At 36.0% G+C, this 18,089-nt stretch overlaps 1 protein-coding gene across 2 annotated transcripts in view; it reads right to left on the bottom strand.

Moving 5' to 3' along the window:
• Positions 1-7,902: 7,902 nt before the first annotated feature.
• Positions 7,903-18,089, bottom strand: part of LOC107839005 — a 46,425-nt gene continuing 36,238 nt past the window's right edge. Inside the window, exons 6-7 of one of the 2 annotated variants that reach the window (XM_016682332.2) lie at positions 8,375-8,425; positions 7,903-8,298 (exon numbers count right to left, since the gene is read on the bottom strand). In XM_016682332.2, coding sequence (XP_016537818.1) covers positions 8,199-8,298; positions 8,375-8,425 — 151 coding nt within the window. In that variant the 3' untranslated portion in view covers positions 7,903-8,198. Of the gene's footprint in view, positions 8,321-8,374; positions 8,426-18,089 lie in introns of both variants that reach the window. The other variant, XM_016682333.2, reaches the window with a different exon arrangement.

Raw genomic sequence — 18,089 nt, 5'->3', positions numbered from 1 at the left:
GTTAATTAAGAAAAAATTGTCATTTTCTTCTAACATTAATCTTGTGATTAAGTTACTATATCAAATACTAAATGTCAAATTTTGATTTTCAAAACATATTAATAAAATTAATTTAGTAAAATAAATTTATAATAAATATTTTTAAGATCCATGTCAAATCAACATGGACCAAGTAATAAAATTAAAAAATATTTATTAAGTTGGCGTAAATAAGATTTTACCTTCGCAGTGGGTAAACATAATTTATTATTATATCAGAAGAAAATTTATCAAGCATATATTAATAAAATTTATCAACACTAAAAAGATACAGATTTATGACATGTTTAATTTTTTTTTTTACAAAAGAAAATAATTAAGATAACTTTATAAAAAAAAAAAAAAAACAAGAGAACAAAAATGCATGCATTTAAATATGCTTATATATAATGATGGGTGGATCCCACAGTTCTTTCCAACTTTGCATAAATTTAATTTAAATTATATAAATGTAAGTAATTTAATAATAAAATAATTTTATCTTAATAATATTTAATAATATCATATTTTGTATATGCAAAATATAGCATATTAAATTTAAGTAATAGTAATGTAATAATTTTATCTTAATTAATTACAACTAAATATTTAAAGTAAATTAATTTTATTATTTTAATTAACTTTTATATTCAAAATTAATTTTTTTACTTATTTATTTTAGTAAATTTAAATTTTAAAATTATTTTTTCTTATATAGAAATACTAATATTTAAAATTAACTTTAAATTTTTAAAGTACAAAATTAATAAATTTAATTTAGTAAAATAAATTTCTAATGAATATTTTCTTAAGATTTGTGTTGGGTCAATATGTATCAAGTAAAAAGGAAATAAAAAAATAATATAATAAAATTTTATTATTGTGAGAGATAAACATAATGCAATATCCAATAATATTTAATAATATCATATTTTTTATATGCAAAATATAGCATCTTAAATTTAAGTAATTTAAAAATATAATAATTTTATCTTAATTAATTGCAACTAAATATTAAAGTAAATCAATTTTATTATTTTAATTGACTTTTATATTCAATTTTTTTTAATTATTTATTTTAGTAAATTTAAATTTTAAAATTATTTTTTTCTTATATAGAAATACTAATATTTAAACTTAACTTTAAAATTTTAAAGTACAAAATCAATAAATTTAATTTAATAAATAAATTCCTAAAGAATATTTTCTTAAAATTTATGTTGGGTCATTATGTATCAAGTAAAAAAAAATAAAGAAAAATCTATAATAAAATTTTATTATTATGAGAGACAAACATAATGCACTATTCAGCAATGTTTAACAATATCATATTTTGTATATGCAAAATATAGCACCCCGTATTTAATTAATATACTACTCCGGTGAGTTATCGATGATTACTATTGAATATGATAAAATTATTTTAATTTTTATAGGAGTAACATAATCAATCGCTCTTAATTAATTACTATGAGTCATTTAGGTATTAAGAAAATAAATAATATTTAATAAAAAAGATAAAATAGATATAAAATGTGAAATTAACTCTTGATGTTTTAAATTAAATTGTCGTCCTTCAAACAATGATTTTACCATACCATTTCTTATTATAAGTCATTTATGTATCAAAAAATTAAGAATAACAAAATGATATCTCAACATAAAAAAAATTTGATTGACTATCAAAATTATATTAGTGTCATATAAATTGAGACAGGACAGAAAAAGATATAAAGCAGCATATATTATTTGAAAATGAAATAAAAAGTACTGTAAATAACAATAATTAGCAAAACTATTTAAAAAATTGACTGATTGCCAAAATTTTATCTGTGCCGCATAAATTGAGACAAAAAGAGTATTCATATCTTATTGAAAAATTACGTAAGAAATATTATAAATCAGATAATTAACAATTTCAAAAATATAAATATTTGTATAGCTCTCGAAATTATATTATTGCCACTTAAATTGAAATAGAAGAAAAAGTATTATAAATCACAATAATTAAAAATTTAAATTATTTTAATGATTAATTATCTAAATTCTATTTTTATCATATAAGTTGAAATTAAAAATATATATATTTGGCCCGTGCTAGCACAAGCTGTACATATCTAGTTATCTTATATAGTACAACTTTCATTTTAGGGAAAAGGACCAAAAATACCCTTAAACTATAAGAAAAGGTTCATAAAAAATGGTCCGATTTAATGAACAAAGGGAGTTATTTTTCCCAAGTTAATGATAATTGTAATGACATGGCATTGTTGCCTTGCAAGTGTAGTAGGTATGACGATACCAACAATGTATACCTAAATGTGTATTATGGTTCAATGAATGAGAATATGCGATAAATATTTTAATGGGGCTTAAAAGAGGGATGTGTACCCAAACCATGAAAGTGGAGATCCTAAGGGACCAATACTGAAAATCGTATTTGCCGGTGCAGGGGTCAAAATGGCCTGGGGTTCGATTCCCTTCGCTTATGACCAGGTGACTCGAGTCCACCTTATTATTAGGATTAAGAGGTTCGAGTCTCCCATATTACATTACATGATCGGGTGCTTAAGTCACCTTAGTATATGATTGGGAAGTTCGAGTCCCAATCCAAGTTATAGTTTTAAAGGACATGTTAAGTCTTGTTCCCTATCTCAGCATGTTATATAAGTGTATATATATGTATGCACACATGTATGTGAACATGTACATTGAGTTGAACTAAATTTTGAATTGTCATTACTTTATCCTTATCCTTGAGTTACATGCTAGTGCTCAACCCACTAACCGTCTTCAGACGTTATATCCCCATGTGATACAGGCACTGAAGATACTTCTACTTTTCGTACGTAGTGTTAGGTGGATTGGCTCGGAAAGACTTGATCATTCCATCGATTTCCTGTCATAAACTAAAATTGAAGAGTTCAAATTAACATTATCATTGTCATTGTCAGAGTCGGGGCATGTCCTGACACTTTATTAATTGCAGTTTGTTAGAAGGCTTTGTGGATTACTGTGGACTTGGGTGGTGGTGGTGGTTGGTTAAAGGTTATCAGTTACATACATATCTTAAATTCTTTAAGCCTATCTTATGTTATCTTGTTATATGTTCGGAATTCAGTCACTGTTGGGGGTATTGTGTCCTGCTTGGTTAGAAGTAGGGGGTGGTCTCGGTCCTTGTTGGACTTGAGATGCCCATCACGGCCAGGCCTTAGTTCGGGTCGTGACAGATATGTTGTAACACAAGAAAATATCTTTCATCTCTTCATCAACCTTCATTTGAGATAAGAGATTATTTCCATTCTGGGTTGTAACGTGATATGAAGAGCCAACACTTTCTTCATCTTTTTTACACTCTTGATATGAACCACAGTATGATCCTTCGCTTGTAACACCTCCTTGCATGAAACCACAAGTTCTGTCTGTCGCCTCATTCTAGAAGAAACCAAACTTTGAAAAACATTTTGGATTTTGAGTGAAGAATGCATCATCGTGCTTTGATGACTTGTTTGATGCTTGTTGCTTTTCTTCTTACTTAGTGGACCTAACCTCTCGAACACAAAAGTTCTTGCAGTTGATTCTCCAATTCAATTAAAGACAAACGACCTTTTATTGGAAGTAGTGCTCGCCTTCCACAGTGATATAGTTGCTAACTATCCTTCTTATAGAGATGCAAACTGGAGGTGGCGACGTGTATCCAAGGCCTTTACGTGCCAGCCTAGTTGTGCTTTCTGACGAAAGTTTACCCAACCTCGACGGCTCATTAGGATTATATACAGCCTTTACAAATAACTTGTACGCATTTGGATCAAAGCCTTCTTTTGTACGCTTCAGAGAGAGTGTCATATCTTATGGAGGATTTTGAGCCACAAACTCTGCAAGTAGCCTTGAGGATGAATTTATTGTGCCAATCCGCCTGATAGAAAAAGTTATCCCCTTTAGTACATTATCTTGCACATCAGATGAGTGATTTTTCTCTTTCTTTATCTTTGGTACGTAGCGAAGAATAGGAGTTGTCTTTTTGTTTAGATGTGATGCTTTCTTTAATTGAAGTGGAGAGAGGCTTCTTGGTGGCGAATTTTTCGACAGTCACTGCGACCTTCTTAGCTGCAAGATCATCACACTTGGTCTTGGTGACATCATCAACCCCTTTCTCATTCGTAACATAATTCTTCAAGTGGAATTTCACATCGACAAAGTGTGACTCAGCTTCAGTGAATGGCTTATCATGGCTTATCATCGACAACTATATTTCTTTCCACTCCACCTTCGAGGTACTTTAAGATTAATAGTAAGAGGACGAGATAATTTTGTTCTCGTATACCCAAGGCCTACCAAGCAATATATTATATGATGTTTTGGCATCAATTACATGCATTAACGCATTTAATCGAAAATCATCCATATGAATCCCCAACTTGACAGATCCTATAGCCCTCTGACCCCTTGGTTAAGTGTTGGATCATCAAACAACTTTCAGCCACTTCGTCGGCAGTGATGCCAAGTTCCTTCATTTTGCAAATAGGCAGAACGTTGACTCCGAATCCCTCATCTGTCAAGATTTTATTTATCTTTTTTCCTAAAACATGGCCCACCATGTACGAGGGACGGTTGTGTAGGCTTTCTCTAAACAGAAGATCCTTAATTGTTAATGTGATTTTTGTATCACATTTATGTGTCCTTGGCCAAGAGGTTCAGCAAGCTTTTCAAAAGATGAAGGAACTTCTATGGGTAGATCTTCACCCTTTTCTCCCCCCTCTTTGGCAGTATTAAAACAAGATAACTCAAGATTGACTTGAGCAGTCTTTGCACGGAACCAACTTGGTAAGAATTCTTCCAAAGTCACTGGATGTCGTGTGTTTTTATGGTTAAGCTCTATTATCCTTGTCTTCTTCGTAAGTTCATCCAGTCTCTGTTTTCTCGGTTTCTTCAGATCCTCCATCTAGTTGGCTGCTCAAATGACTCCTTTCGTAGACTCATCTTCTTGCGTCTGCGCCTAGTCACCAGAGTCCAACCTTCATTATCACCTTCGTCAACTAAAGACTTGTCATGATCTAATAGTTCCTCATTATGCTCTTCAACGCATTTTTAGATCGAATCGAGAGACCAAAAGCGATGGAGATTTGATCAGAACTGGCCATGAAAAACTTTTTCTCATTTTCCAATTGCATGACTTTGTCCTTGAAAACAAAATACTTTTCCAGAGGGTGACCCACAAGCCTTTAATACTTACAATAATTCGAGTCATTGGTCCTTCCAGCTTCATTGGGTCGTTTTATCTCTGGAAGTTCAATGAGCTTATGCTCAAGGAGTTCATTGAAAATCTCGACAACATCTAAATCAAGGAAAGGGCATTCATTTTCTTGCATCCTTTTAAAATTAACTTCTAATTTGGACGTTCTCGAGAAATTGTCTCCATGTTTTGCTTTTTGCTCACCTTCGTGGTGACCTTTATAGAAGACACATCAAAATTCATAAATTTCTTATTGTAGTTTTTGGGGACAAACTTTCCCCATCTTTAGGGTAATTGCTTATCCTTTTCCCTTCAAGGGTCATGGATAGACGTTACTCTCGTTCCAGCAGAAGACGTGCTTAATTTCATGTCATGGGCACGAGTAGCTAACTCTTCAAAGGATTTTGTCTTAATGCATTGAAAGATATAGAGAAGCTCTCAATGCATTCCTTAGATGCACATCTCTACTGCAAAAGTTTTGTTGAGCCTGTTTTTGCAGTTTAGACTTGCATTTCTCCATCGATTGATGAAGTCAATGACATGCTCATCCTTTCTTTGTCGAGTATTCGTGAGCTCTGAATGCTCATTGTACGCCTTGTGCTATAAAAGCGATTTAGGAACTCATGCTCCAATTGCTCCCAACAATCAAAGGTGTTTCCCTTTAAGGAACAAATAAATTGTTTAACAAGATAGTCACCGTAAGTTCCGACATTGTTACATGTCTCAACAAAGTATGCATCATGTTGTTTTGGGTTCCCTTTGCCCTCAAATTATTGAAATTTGAAGGGTTGATAGACGGCAGACATTTTGAGGCTACCAATTCGTGCAGTGTAGGGTTTGACATATGTCAAGGAAGACTTAGTGAATACATAATACTTATCTTTGAGGTCCCTTCAATGAACTCTTTCAACTGATCGGGATCATTTCCTCAGAAGAAACTTGTACCTCCTTAGCTGGTGGTGTTTGTTTTCCAGGATATTATGTCTCATGACCTTTTGGAGCTTTCCCTGGTGCATGGCTAGACTCTCCGTCTATTATGCCATCCATCACGTCCGCCAACTTATCAATCCGAGCGTTTTGATTTTGCACATACTTAATGAGACCTTCAATTGCCTTCGTTAGGTTTGCAAACTGCTCCTTCACAGATGAGGCATCAATCACCGTGGCTTGCATAATTACTGAAGACGTTAAAGAGTAACACAGATTGTCGCATAAGTTGATCTTCAAAGTACTCAGCTTATGCGGTTATAAGTGGAGATGATGCATTAGTTGAACGACTATCATTCTTTATGCCAGAGTATTAGGAACCAAAATGTTCAAGTAGAGCTAGTCTTCTTAAGTGGCTTAGCCACATTGCTTCCTTCTTCTGAAGCGCTTGCATGGGACCTCACTCCTTTTGGGATAGAAGATCCAAAAATTAGAGTTGGCGCGGACGACACCTGGTGTGTTTGTTGTCCTAGCATGTTCGCCTTGCTCCTTGTGACAGCTCCAAAGCTTCCAAAAATAACATGAAGGATGCTCTCTACTTCAGCAAAGAACTTGAAATCAGCAACCTTGGAGGCAATTAAGAATTGACCTTCTTGAAAGTCATTTCATTGTTCTTAAACTTTAAAGTTGTAAAAATTGAGATGAGAGGTAGAGATTGTCCCATTGGGCGTGCCAGAGTTTGTTGGACAGTAAAATTTCGAATCGAAAAAATAAATAATCGGATCAAGAAAAATATTGCAACAATTATTTTATTGATTTCAATATGTGAGTGTTACAATCTCTATGATTCCTTTGATTCGTCTTTTCAAATTAAATTCAAGGGCTTCTAGCTTAATCTTGAATTTAAGCTTGATTTGCAAATTTGATAGATTTGATCTTGACTCGTACTTGAATTCAAGGGCTTTTAGACCTGTTCTTGAATCTTGTGTTTTGATGAACAAATTTGAACGCTTGAACTTTATAAAGAAATTATGGTGTTTAACCCATGAAATTTCTCTTGCTTCTTGTTAGAATTCTTGATCCTTTTTCTGAATTATAAAACCCCTATTTATAATTGTAGAAAGTAAAAAGTTATGGTGAATATGAACTTCCTTTGACCAATCAAATTCTAATGACATGACATCTTTCATGGGATTTTGATTTCCCTAGGTTTGCTGCATCATTTTGACTTGTGGCACGATCCTATTAGCTCCTTTAATTGACTTGACATGCCACATCATTCAACACGTGACACTCATTTAAGACCTCTAGAATATGACAATATCTTGAGCTTAGCAAAGTGAGTTCATCATTTGTGGCCCAACTCAATGGGCTAGCTCAATAAAAATTGAACTTTAATTAAATCCATACATGTTTTAACTTAAATAATCAATCCAATTATATTAACCCACAATATTTATTTGGAATTAATATATTTTGAATTTAATATAATACAAATTTCGTGCGAATTTTAATTTAATAAAATTTCGTTGCCTGCACAATAGTGTTCGAAAGGTTTGCAATAATACTCGGGAAATATGTTTGCTTTTATAGTTTTCTTGCTCTAATCTTAATCACGCTCACATTTAAAAGTAAGCAGCCAACCATAATGACATGTACCTAATCTCTATCAAACATTCAATACATGCATTCATAGCATTTTCAAACAGCCAAAAACTCGCATAGGAACAAAAATTTCCACCAAAACCAATGTTTTTCTATCAGTGCTAGGAACAAAGATTTATAGTGATATATCAAATGAACATATAGAAGTCGCTTCTTGGGGAAAGAAGAGTGGATTAGAGGAGCTCTGCCCACTAACTTCAGCCCCTTCGTTTCAAACACTGAACTTTACAGTAGCCATCGTACCCCAAGAAAAATAAAGAGAGAAAACTATAATGGAACTAGACTGAGTATTAAAATTCGATTTGGGCAATGCTCTTACGGGCTTTAAGGCCGCATACATACATTCTCTATGCTCTTACCTGGCTTTATACGCATACATATATCCTCTAAGTTTCCGTACTTCTTCGGATGACACAGTTAGTAAATAGTCTACATAAATACAGACTCCAGCTCCACTGCAATTTCGAAGTTCAAGAACTGTTTCAACATTAGGCATAATTAAGAATGAGGAAACAGTCAAGCAGGCTTTACCTAAGGGGCCCTAATGGTAGCCATAGAATATCCCATCTAAACCTTGCCAACCTGCAAAAGACGTGCAAACTGTAGGTCAAAACAACAGCTTTGCAGGGCCCAAGAATCCAAAGTGATAAGTGCAGGCAACGACAAATGTATGAATTTATTACTTAAATATGCCAGAAGCAATCATATCAACAACCACAGGAAATATGACGACAATTTTTACGGATGAATAGGATTCATAATCATAACATAGATACTAAAAGTAAATAGTCTCTAAAACTAAAGTTGAATAAGTGATAAAACATCGAACAACCATGTTACACTTCTTTTGAACTCTACTTCTAAAATATTTTTGTACCAAACAGTAAACTTATCTTCCAATAAATGATCCGTAAATTTAAAACTTTATACTACAATCAATTTCTGGTAAATGTTAAGGCAATTCCCGGAAGACAGATAAACTGGACCAAATAAATGATAAAGTTGCACTGTTTCATGGATGTTTTTCAAACCCTTAGAATTACGTCCATCTTCTCTTGATCAAACCATTGTAGTGGAAACATCTATTTTTCCTTAAAAAAACATTCTTCAAGGAGGTTGTCAATGGTAAAACCACCCGTATTTTTCTTTACAAGAACCTATTCAAAGACTTCAAACATACTGTTATGGAGCAGATAGTAAAAGGGCAGCCCGGAGTAATAAAGATACCGCTATGCGCGGTGTACGGGGAAGGGCCCCACCACAAGGGTGTATCGTATGCAGCCTTACCTTGCATTTCTGCCAGAGGCTGTTTCCAAGGCTTGAACCCGTGACCTCCTGGTTTATGGAGCAGATAGTATAAAGAAAAATAAATTTATGTGGCAGAATACTTAGAAAAGATGAAAACAATTTTTTCCAGGGTATTAAAAACAATTTTTGCTTCTTTGTCACACCTTAATTAAAATTGTATTTAATTCTGTTTTGCCTGGAGCTTCGTATACCAATTTTTGAAACCCATTGAGAGAATGAAAAGAGTAACAAATTTGAGGGATTTTATTGGATGTGATCTACTATTAGCTTTTGCTACTAAACATGTCTTTCTTTTTTCTCTTTGTAGAATTCTTTACTTAACCTGAGTAATTATTTATTTTTTGTCCTTCAAATAATTGATAAGATAAAGGACTTTAGACATTGAAGGCACTACTTTAATTTGTCTATTTCTGTGACTTCAATTTTTGGATGAATACTTGGCATTTCATTTTATTTCATTTTTTGAGAAAGGTAACATACATAATATATCAGTTGCACAAAGGATGTGCAGATCATATTTACATTCCAAAGGAAAGCAAAAAGATCTCCTTGCTCTTCTTACCAAAGATTCTATAATTTCTTTTAAGCATTCAGCATCATCTAGGAGTTTTTCAGTGAGCCAAAAATAAAATTAGAGCTGTGCGACATATAAGAGAAAATATTATTGAATTGTTGTTTTTAAATTATTACATTGAAATCCCATTTATAGGCACTACATTAGACTCCTTTTCCAACTAGGACACTGACATTACAATCCTTTTCCAAGTAGGATTCTATATAATATTCCATTTCTACTCATATTCTAAAACCACCCCCACCCCCACCCCCAAAGCTGGTGCATACAAGTCATATGTACCGAGCTTGTTACAAATGTAACTAATACGAGGACCAGTGAGGGGCTTGGTGAAAATATCTGCAAGTTGATCACTCTATTTTACAAATTTTGTAACAATATCTCTTAAAAGTATCTTCTCTCTCACAGAGTGACAATTAATCTCAATGTGCTTAGTCCTCTCATGAAATACTGGATTTGATGCGATATGAAGAGCCACTTGGTTATCACACAAAAGTTTCATTTCGCTGATTTCTCCAAATTTTAGCTCTCTCAACAACTGTTTAATCCAAACTAGCTCAAAAGTGGCTACCGCCATTGCTCGATATTCTGTTTCTGCACTAGATCGAGCAACCACACTCTATTTCTTATTCTTTCAAGACACCAAATTACCTCCTACTAAAACACAATATCCAAATATAGAACGTCTATCACAAGGTGATCTTGCCTAATCAACGTCTGTATATCCAACGACTTGCTCATGACCTCGACCCTCGGAAAGTAGTCATTAACCTGGAGTTGATTTAATATATCGCACAATGCAAGCAACCGCATCCCAATGACTATTACAGGGAGAATCCATAAATTGACTCACAACACTCACAAGATAGGAAATGTCAGGTCTGGTCACTGCAATATAATTCAACTTACCAACTAGACAGACGCCTATATCATCCAGGATCATTTCCTGGCAAGAGTTTAGTATTATGATCCATAGGAGTGTCAATAGGCTTACATCCCATCATTCCTATCTTCTCAAGAACGTCTAAAGCATACACCTGCGTTGCGAAATAACAATACATGATCTGGACTGAGCAACTTCAATACCTAAAAAGTACTTCAGTCTGCTGAGGTCTTTAGTTTGGAAATGTTGAAAGAGGTGTTTGCTTCAAACTAATGATACCATCTTGATCATTACCGGTAATAACGATATCATCTGCGTAAACTATCAAATAAATACATAAATGTGGAGCAAAATGTCGATAAAATACAAAGTGATCTGCCTTACTTCGAATCATGCCAAACTTTTTAATCACTGTGCTAAACTTTCCAAACCAGGCCCGGGGTGATTGTTTTAGACCATAAAGTGATCGATGCAATCGACACACCAGACTAGACTCCCCCTGAGCAACAAACCAGGTGATTGCTCCACATAAACTTTCTCCTCAAGGACAGTGTCGAACAACAGCCATGGATAGCAAAAGACAAACAGATGTTATTTTCGCCACAGAAGAGAGTATCACTATAATTAAGCCCAAATATTTGAGTGTACCTTTGGCAACAAGGCGAGATAAATCCAACGACAACCAACGATTGATTTACCTGGAGGAAGAGAAACAAGCTCTCAAGTACCACTCGTGTCTAAAGCACACATCTTATTAATCATAGCCTGTCACCATCTTGCATAGAAGTGCTTCTTTTGTGGACTTAGGGATGGAGACAGAGGACGAGAATCATATAGACACAATGAGGTGATCATTGATGATGATAATTTAAAAGGGTATAATGAGGGTTAGTATTACGAGTGTAATGACCTTCCAGGTCATTTTTCATATTTTCGCCATTAGAGCTTATCCAAAGCTGCCTCAAGTCATTTATGAATTGTTGGAACTGATTGTTCAGTTATCGAGCAGTTCGTTTGATTTTTAGAGCCAATTTCATGTTTTGAAGTCTTCTCTAGTTTCAAATGACCATCGATCAAAAACTTCAGAAAAACAATCTTGAATGCAAATTCTGACTACGCCAGCAGCTCCGGAATATCGATTTTAGGTTGTATAGACCTTTGGTTCGGGTCCCAATGCATCCGAGCTCATTTCGACTATTGGTCGAAAAATTGAAAATATGGGTGTGGGACCCACATTTGGTCAAAACTACCTCGGATGAAAAATCAAACTTCGCCATTACTTCCGAAACGTCGAATATAGTGTGGTTACATAGTTCATTTGCGTATATCGGACTCCGAATAAATCTCAAGGCATTGGCAGAAACTTGAAAATTTTCCAAGTTTCAGCTGTCAGCTAACAGCAAGTAGTGCGACTGCACCAAGGAGTATGGAGATCGTCATACCTGCTCCTACACTCAAGTAGTGCGACTGCACACCTGGGTGTGCGATAACCACACCTAAACAACTGACATGGGTATAAAAAGATCCCTTAGGCCGCGTTTTGGCCATTTCTCACTCATTCTTGAGAGCCAAAAACCCAAAATGAGTGTGATAACTCAAAATTGAGTCTTGTGGGTGACTTGGGAGCTTGATTAGCATCTATATTCGTGATTACCTTCCGATTTGAGGTAAGATTTCATCCCTTTCTAAGAATTCTTGGTTCTTGACCCAAAATCCCAAATAGCTTGAGGGCTTGATTTTATCCCCAAATTAGTTTGGTTTTCACCCATTTTTTTAGGGTTATGATTCCTTGATCATGTATAAACGTTGGGTTGACCTCGGAAACGTGATTTCCGTAAGAGGAACCCATTTGGAGTTTTTGGTATCATTTTTGGACCCGAAGCACAATAGTGCAATATGGGTATTGTTATTCTCATATTGATGAGTAGATTACGATTTTGATAGTGTGATGGCATTTTGGGCTTGTGAAATGATGAGCATTTGGTGAACGATTTGAGGATTTGCGGTTCGGCTTTGAGGTAGGTTTTTGTCTACTCTTCTCCATAAGATGATGCGTGTTATACATTGCGTGTGAATATGAATGTTAAGTTTGATTATGGGTAGAATGACTTGGTTTTGAATATTGAATTTTGGGGATTACATGAGGGTTTTGACCCATAAGTTGAAATACTTATTACCCTTTTTGAATCCTATTGCCTACTCCCTAGTTTGAACTAATTCGTAGAATGGATATGATATAATGCTAGGTTTGGGATGTGGTTTTAGCATTGGAAGCATGGTTAGTATATGTAACCTTATTTGGGCTATTATGGTGATCATGAAACCTTAATTTGGGTGGAATTGACTTAATTGCTCATTTTTCTAGGCGGAATTCCTATCTTAGAACGGGTTATGGCTTACTTGACATCGAGAAGTTAAACTAGATACCTTACCCTAGTTTGGGTATAAATTGCTTAACTATGAAAATTGAGGATTGAGTGAGTTCCTCAAACCCACCTTAGGCTAAGACTTGTGTTAGCCCGTGTGATGCTAGGCATAGTTGAGACTATTGAGCCTTTGGAATAAGGTTACTTCGTGGCTTGATAACTTATGATGATGGCTTGTAGCTATGCTATGGCATTCCGGACTTGACTTATTATGTGGTCTGTCGACATGTTTAACATTATAGGCACAAGCATAGATATGATATATGGCCTATAGGTGTGATATGCATTATAGATATGATATGTGCCTCATAGATATGAGATGCCTCCTAGATGTGAGATGCTTATTGATATTATGCCTCCTAGATATGCTTATTGATATTATGCTTCCTAGATGTGAGATGTGTATTGATATGTTATGCCTCCTAAATGTGAGATGATTATAGATATGCTTTATGGCTTATGGAGATGTTATGCCTCGTAAATATGTTATGGCTTATAAGTATGAAATGAGGTATTGATATGATATTGATATAGGTTTCGGATATATATGTGGACCAAAGGTCGTGATTATGATGTTATAATTACTCCGGACACATTATTAGGCCCAAGGCCGTGTTATGATATGAGCTGACCATCCGAAAAGTGTTTATCCGAAAGGATGTGATGGTAGTTTATTGGTATATTAATGCGTATGGTTCCACAACAACAATAACAACAAACCCAGTATATTCCCACATAGTGGGGTCTGGGGGGTAAGATGTACGCAGTCCATACCACTACCTCCGCAGTCCGATATTAATGCGTATGGTTCCATTGTATGAATATTAGTGATGGCATGCATAGATTCAGTACATTCATGATCATTGCATCGGTGATAGATACGATTCCAGTTAGATTATAATCTTCTTACTGTTGTCACTAATTAAGGGCTGAAGCCCACTCTCTACCTTAAAATAAATTTCTTCATAATAATAATTGCCCGTCTTAAATGAATAACTTATATGTAAAGGAGATTAATAATAATGCTTTAAAGATTTGACCGAGACAGATTTCGATCTATGATTTGATACAACAAATTCCTCCAGTCGTGAGAGATTCCGACGCTTTCCACACTTTTACAATGATTTAGTCCTGAAGTTCACTCCGAGCAACAAACTTACGGATTTACACTCTTTTAGCCACGGCTCGAGTTTGTACACCTATCATATACAAATACACTTCTTTCCGGTATGGGACGGAGGAACATGCTGGATTGATGATATAACTTTCTGGTAAAAACCTGATGACAAATTTTAGTATATATATATATATATATATATATATTGTGTGTGTGTGTGTCTACGCGCGCGCGCGCTGATGATTATGATGATACTGATTATATACTCGGCAAGGCCAGAGGATGACTATGATGATATGCTTATATACCCGGCAAGGCCGAAGGCCGGCGGATATTATGATGATAATATTGATACCCGACAAGGCCGGAGGATATTGTGGTGATGACATTGATACCCGGTAAAACCGGAGGATGATTCTATTGATGTGCCTATGTGTACATCTACCGGTTCGAGTCCAACTAGCCTTATGTATGGCGATTATAAATATATACCCAGCAAGGTCAGAGAATGATTATGACGACAATAGTTATGTTAGTGATGGTTGAGATGATGATATTATGATACTTGGATCGGTATGGTAATGTGGATTTTGTAGCATTCATTCTTGCATGCACATTGCCGATCACCAGTATCCGTCTGTATCTATCAGCCCATATAGGGGGTTGCATAGGTATGGGTGATGACTATGACTTGTGGTGTAAAGTATGTTGATTGAACCTTCTGAGCCTAGGTTAGGGGGGTTACATAATAGTCTCAGCTAGGTATTTGGTTGTCCGAACTAGCCGGTTACTCGCGTGATTATTGATATTGTTGTCATCATTGTTATGATCATAGTTATGGCTAGTTTATGACAGGATGGTCATTGATTCGGTATCGAGACTTGAGGTATGATTCTGGCCTCTTCTATCTTACGATTATATCATTATGTGTGATCATTTGATGATTTGAAATATAGATTAGAACCCTAAGTATTTTTGCACTAGCTCCTACTATGGTTACGAGGTCTTAAATAACTAGTCTAATGATTTAAGCTACACTTCGAGTAGACCATGTTTATATATGTATATATGCATACTTAACTATATGTAGCTATAGTGTTACCATATATCCTTTCCTTTCATTTATTTAGATTGTATATTCATTCTTTGGCCTTGTATACATACATACATACATACATATATATATATATATATATATATATATATATATCCCTTCCGCTCTTACTTGTATAATGGCCAACAGTATACAGTATAGTGTTGAGATTCCTAAGAATGGCTGGAATAAGATAGCGCATTCTTACTACTTCCTTAGCCTTGATATGTTAGTCTCTTGGACATGAATAGGATAGTTTATCCTGATTATCTCATTGGTTGTCTTATATGGTTGTTGGACATTTGGGTGTAGTTTTTCATTATGTTTATATGTTGTAAATATTTGTTTTATCTTTGGAGCTCAGTCGACAGTTGCCTACTGAGTACCACGTGTTTGGTACTCATACTACACTTCTGCAGCCTACAGATCATAGTACGGGTTATCGCCGTTGATGTGTGTGTCGTGCGGCGCAGCCATGGTTCGGAGACTTAGAATGTGGTCCTGACGTTCGGAGTAGTACTTATCTCTCTTATGTACCAGACTAATCTCGATGTTGTATTCGGAGATAAGTTGTATCAGTGTATTTATTTGTACTTCACTTTGAAATCTTGTTATGTAGAAGCTCTAGTATTGATACCACAAAGTTTAGGGACTATATTATGTATTTGATCGCTTATTTCATATTTTCCATATTTTTGCCTTTATCTAGATAGGTAGCTCGTTATTAGCCGTTCCGGGCTATGGGTTTGGCTTGCCTATTAGTGAGTTATAGTGGGCGCCATCGTGATCTGAGAAATTGGGTTGTGACAAATTGGTATCAGAGCCAAGTGACCGGTGTATTAGTACAACAGCTAAGTGTTGAGTAGAGTCCGGCGGATCGGTGCGGAGACATCCGTAACCTATCTTCGGGAGAGGAGGCTACAGGGACATTCTTAGGAAACTCATCTCTGGACACGTCGTGCATCCGCATTGCTATGAACCTTTAACACATTCTTTGACTCTATTCCGTCCCCAAATGGGCAATGCAAGATGGTCGATAGATGCGGACGAGACTTCGACACGTGTTTTATGAGCTTCAGCGCAGCGTCGGACAAAAGAGTCAAAGATGGATATTGAAGATCTATAGTGTCAGCCAAAGGATTGAGGGCCAGCTCAAGCTCTAGTAAAGCTCATGACTACTTCCGTCCTTCGAGGTTTATCATCGGGGAACCGAGTCATGTTGCAGATTCCTCCCCTCCTAGTCATGGATGACATTCGATTCATCGAGCAGTTCTCAGGCCAGAGTTGGATTCGTTGGTGTTCATCAGGGTTCTTTACCAGTTTCGGAGTATGAGATTGGATCTCGAGTGGGTCAGGCATTCTTCGATGTTATATCTCTTTGGGCAGGGTATGGTGCATAGATCTATTAGAGGATCGACATTGCCACTCCGTTTGGTGCCAGAGCACTTGATGGCAGTTGGGTTTTCCTTCTCTCAGATTGTTGGTCGTTCAAGAGCCATAGAGAAAGTATGTATTGAGACTTATGGAGGTGCGGTAAGAGGCCATGCCATCCATATAGTGCTATTGGTATTTCGTCCGAGAGTGAGGATCCTTCCGGTAGAGTTCAGCTTCACTTGCAGCCTATCAGCTCTACGCAGGTAGTAGTTCAAACCATGAGTTCTCAGATTAGTCATGATGATCATAGCGGGCAAAGTTCTCACCGGACCTTGCGGAGTTTTTGGTATGGGTCTTCAGGCCATAGCAACCATTCCAAATTATGAGGGGCAGTACCACGAAGTATTCCAGGAGTTTGTCTAGGTTGTGGCGAAATGAGACATTAGTTCAGAGGGTGCCCCAGCCGCGAGTTAGTGATCAAGCAGGCTAAAGCCTGAATTCCCCGCCAGTCTAGAGTTCTTGAGGCAAGCTATGATTGCGGGAAGGATAGACATTAGTAGTAGAAAGTGCTCTCGGCGTCAGTTGGCCAGCCATTTGGGCCCAGTCTGTGTTCCCGCCATGTGGGCTTCAGGAGTTTGCCACGACTACAGAGAGATCAGTCACTGGTCTAGAGAGTGTTCCCGATGTGGGGTTACTAGTCTTTCAGCTCATTCAGATCAACTCGTGATGATTGTAGCACCTTTAATTAGAGACAGTGTGCTTAGCGCCTCAATTGAGGATGCAGTCGGTCGGTCCGAGTTTGGAGCCGTTCAAATTTACTCTCCCTTAGATCCATCAGACATGTGGTTGCGAATTTGATTGGTGTGTTTTTATTTCCCGCATTTATCTTTTCATTGTGTGTATTGGGGTCTTCGTACCCATTGATGATTATATGCTTTGATGAGTTCATGTTGATTATTGTGTGCCTTGCTATTGAATTCATGATTATATGACTACCCCCGTGGTTTATTTCTTTTAGTAGTGGATGGAGTGGGAGTCTGTATTGATATTTGCTCCCTGTGGGTGTAGCATTTGGGTTCAAGTCCCATTTATCTTGGCACATTGACCTTATTGTGGCCCTTGAGAGGTACATGATATTGATGTTCATTTTAGTACCGCCTATTCATTATGTGGATGTAGATATTGTTGTTGTTATTGCTATTATTGTCTAATGTTAATGACGTTATTACTTGATGTGATTGATCCTCGCTGGGCAGCTGTTTAGACTAGCGTTATCTAGCTAGAATACTATTTCCTTGCGATTCTTATTCGGTGGCTTGAGTAGCTATAGCCCAATTTGATGATTTTTTTACTATAACGAGGCGAGGTTGATTGTCTTCCCTCTTGGTTAGTTGTATTAGATTAATTCGGAATGTATTGTGATATCGAAGGTAAGTTGACCTTCTGTGGTTCTGTATGGTTCTAGAGTTGG

This window comes from Capsicum annuum, chromosome 8, assembly GCF_002878395.1.
Source record: "Capsicum annuum cultivar UCD-10X-F1 chromosome 8, UCD10Xv1.1, whole genome shotgun sequence".
Taxonomy (NCBI): Eukaryota; Viridiplantae; Streptophyta; class Magnoliopsida; order Solanales; family Solanaceae; genus Capsicum; species Capsicum annuum.
Note: the sequence above shows the minus strand (reverse complement) of the source record. Positions and strands in the feature narration are given on the sequence as shown.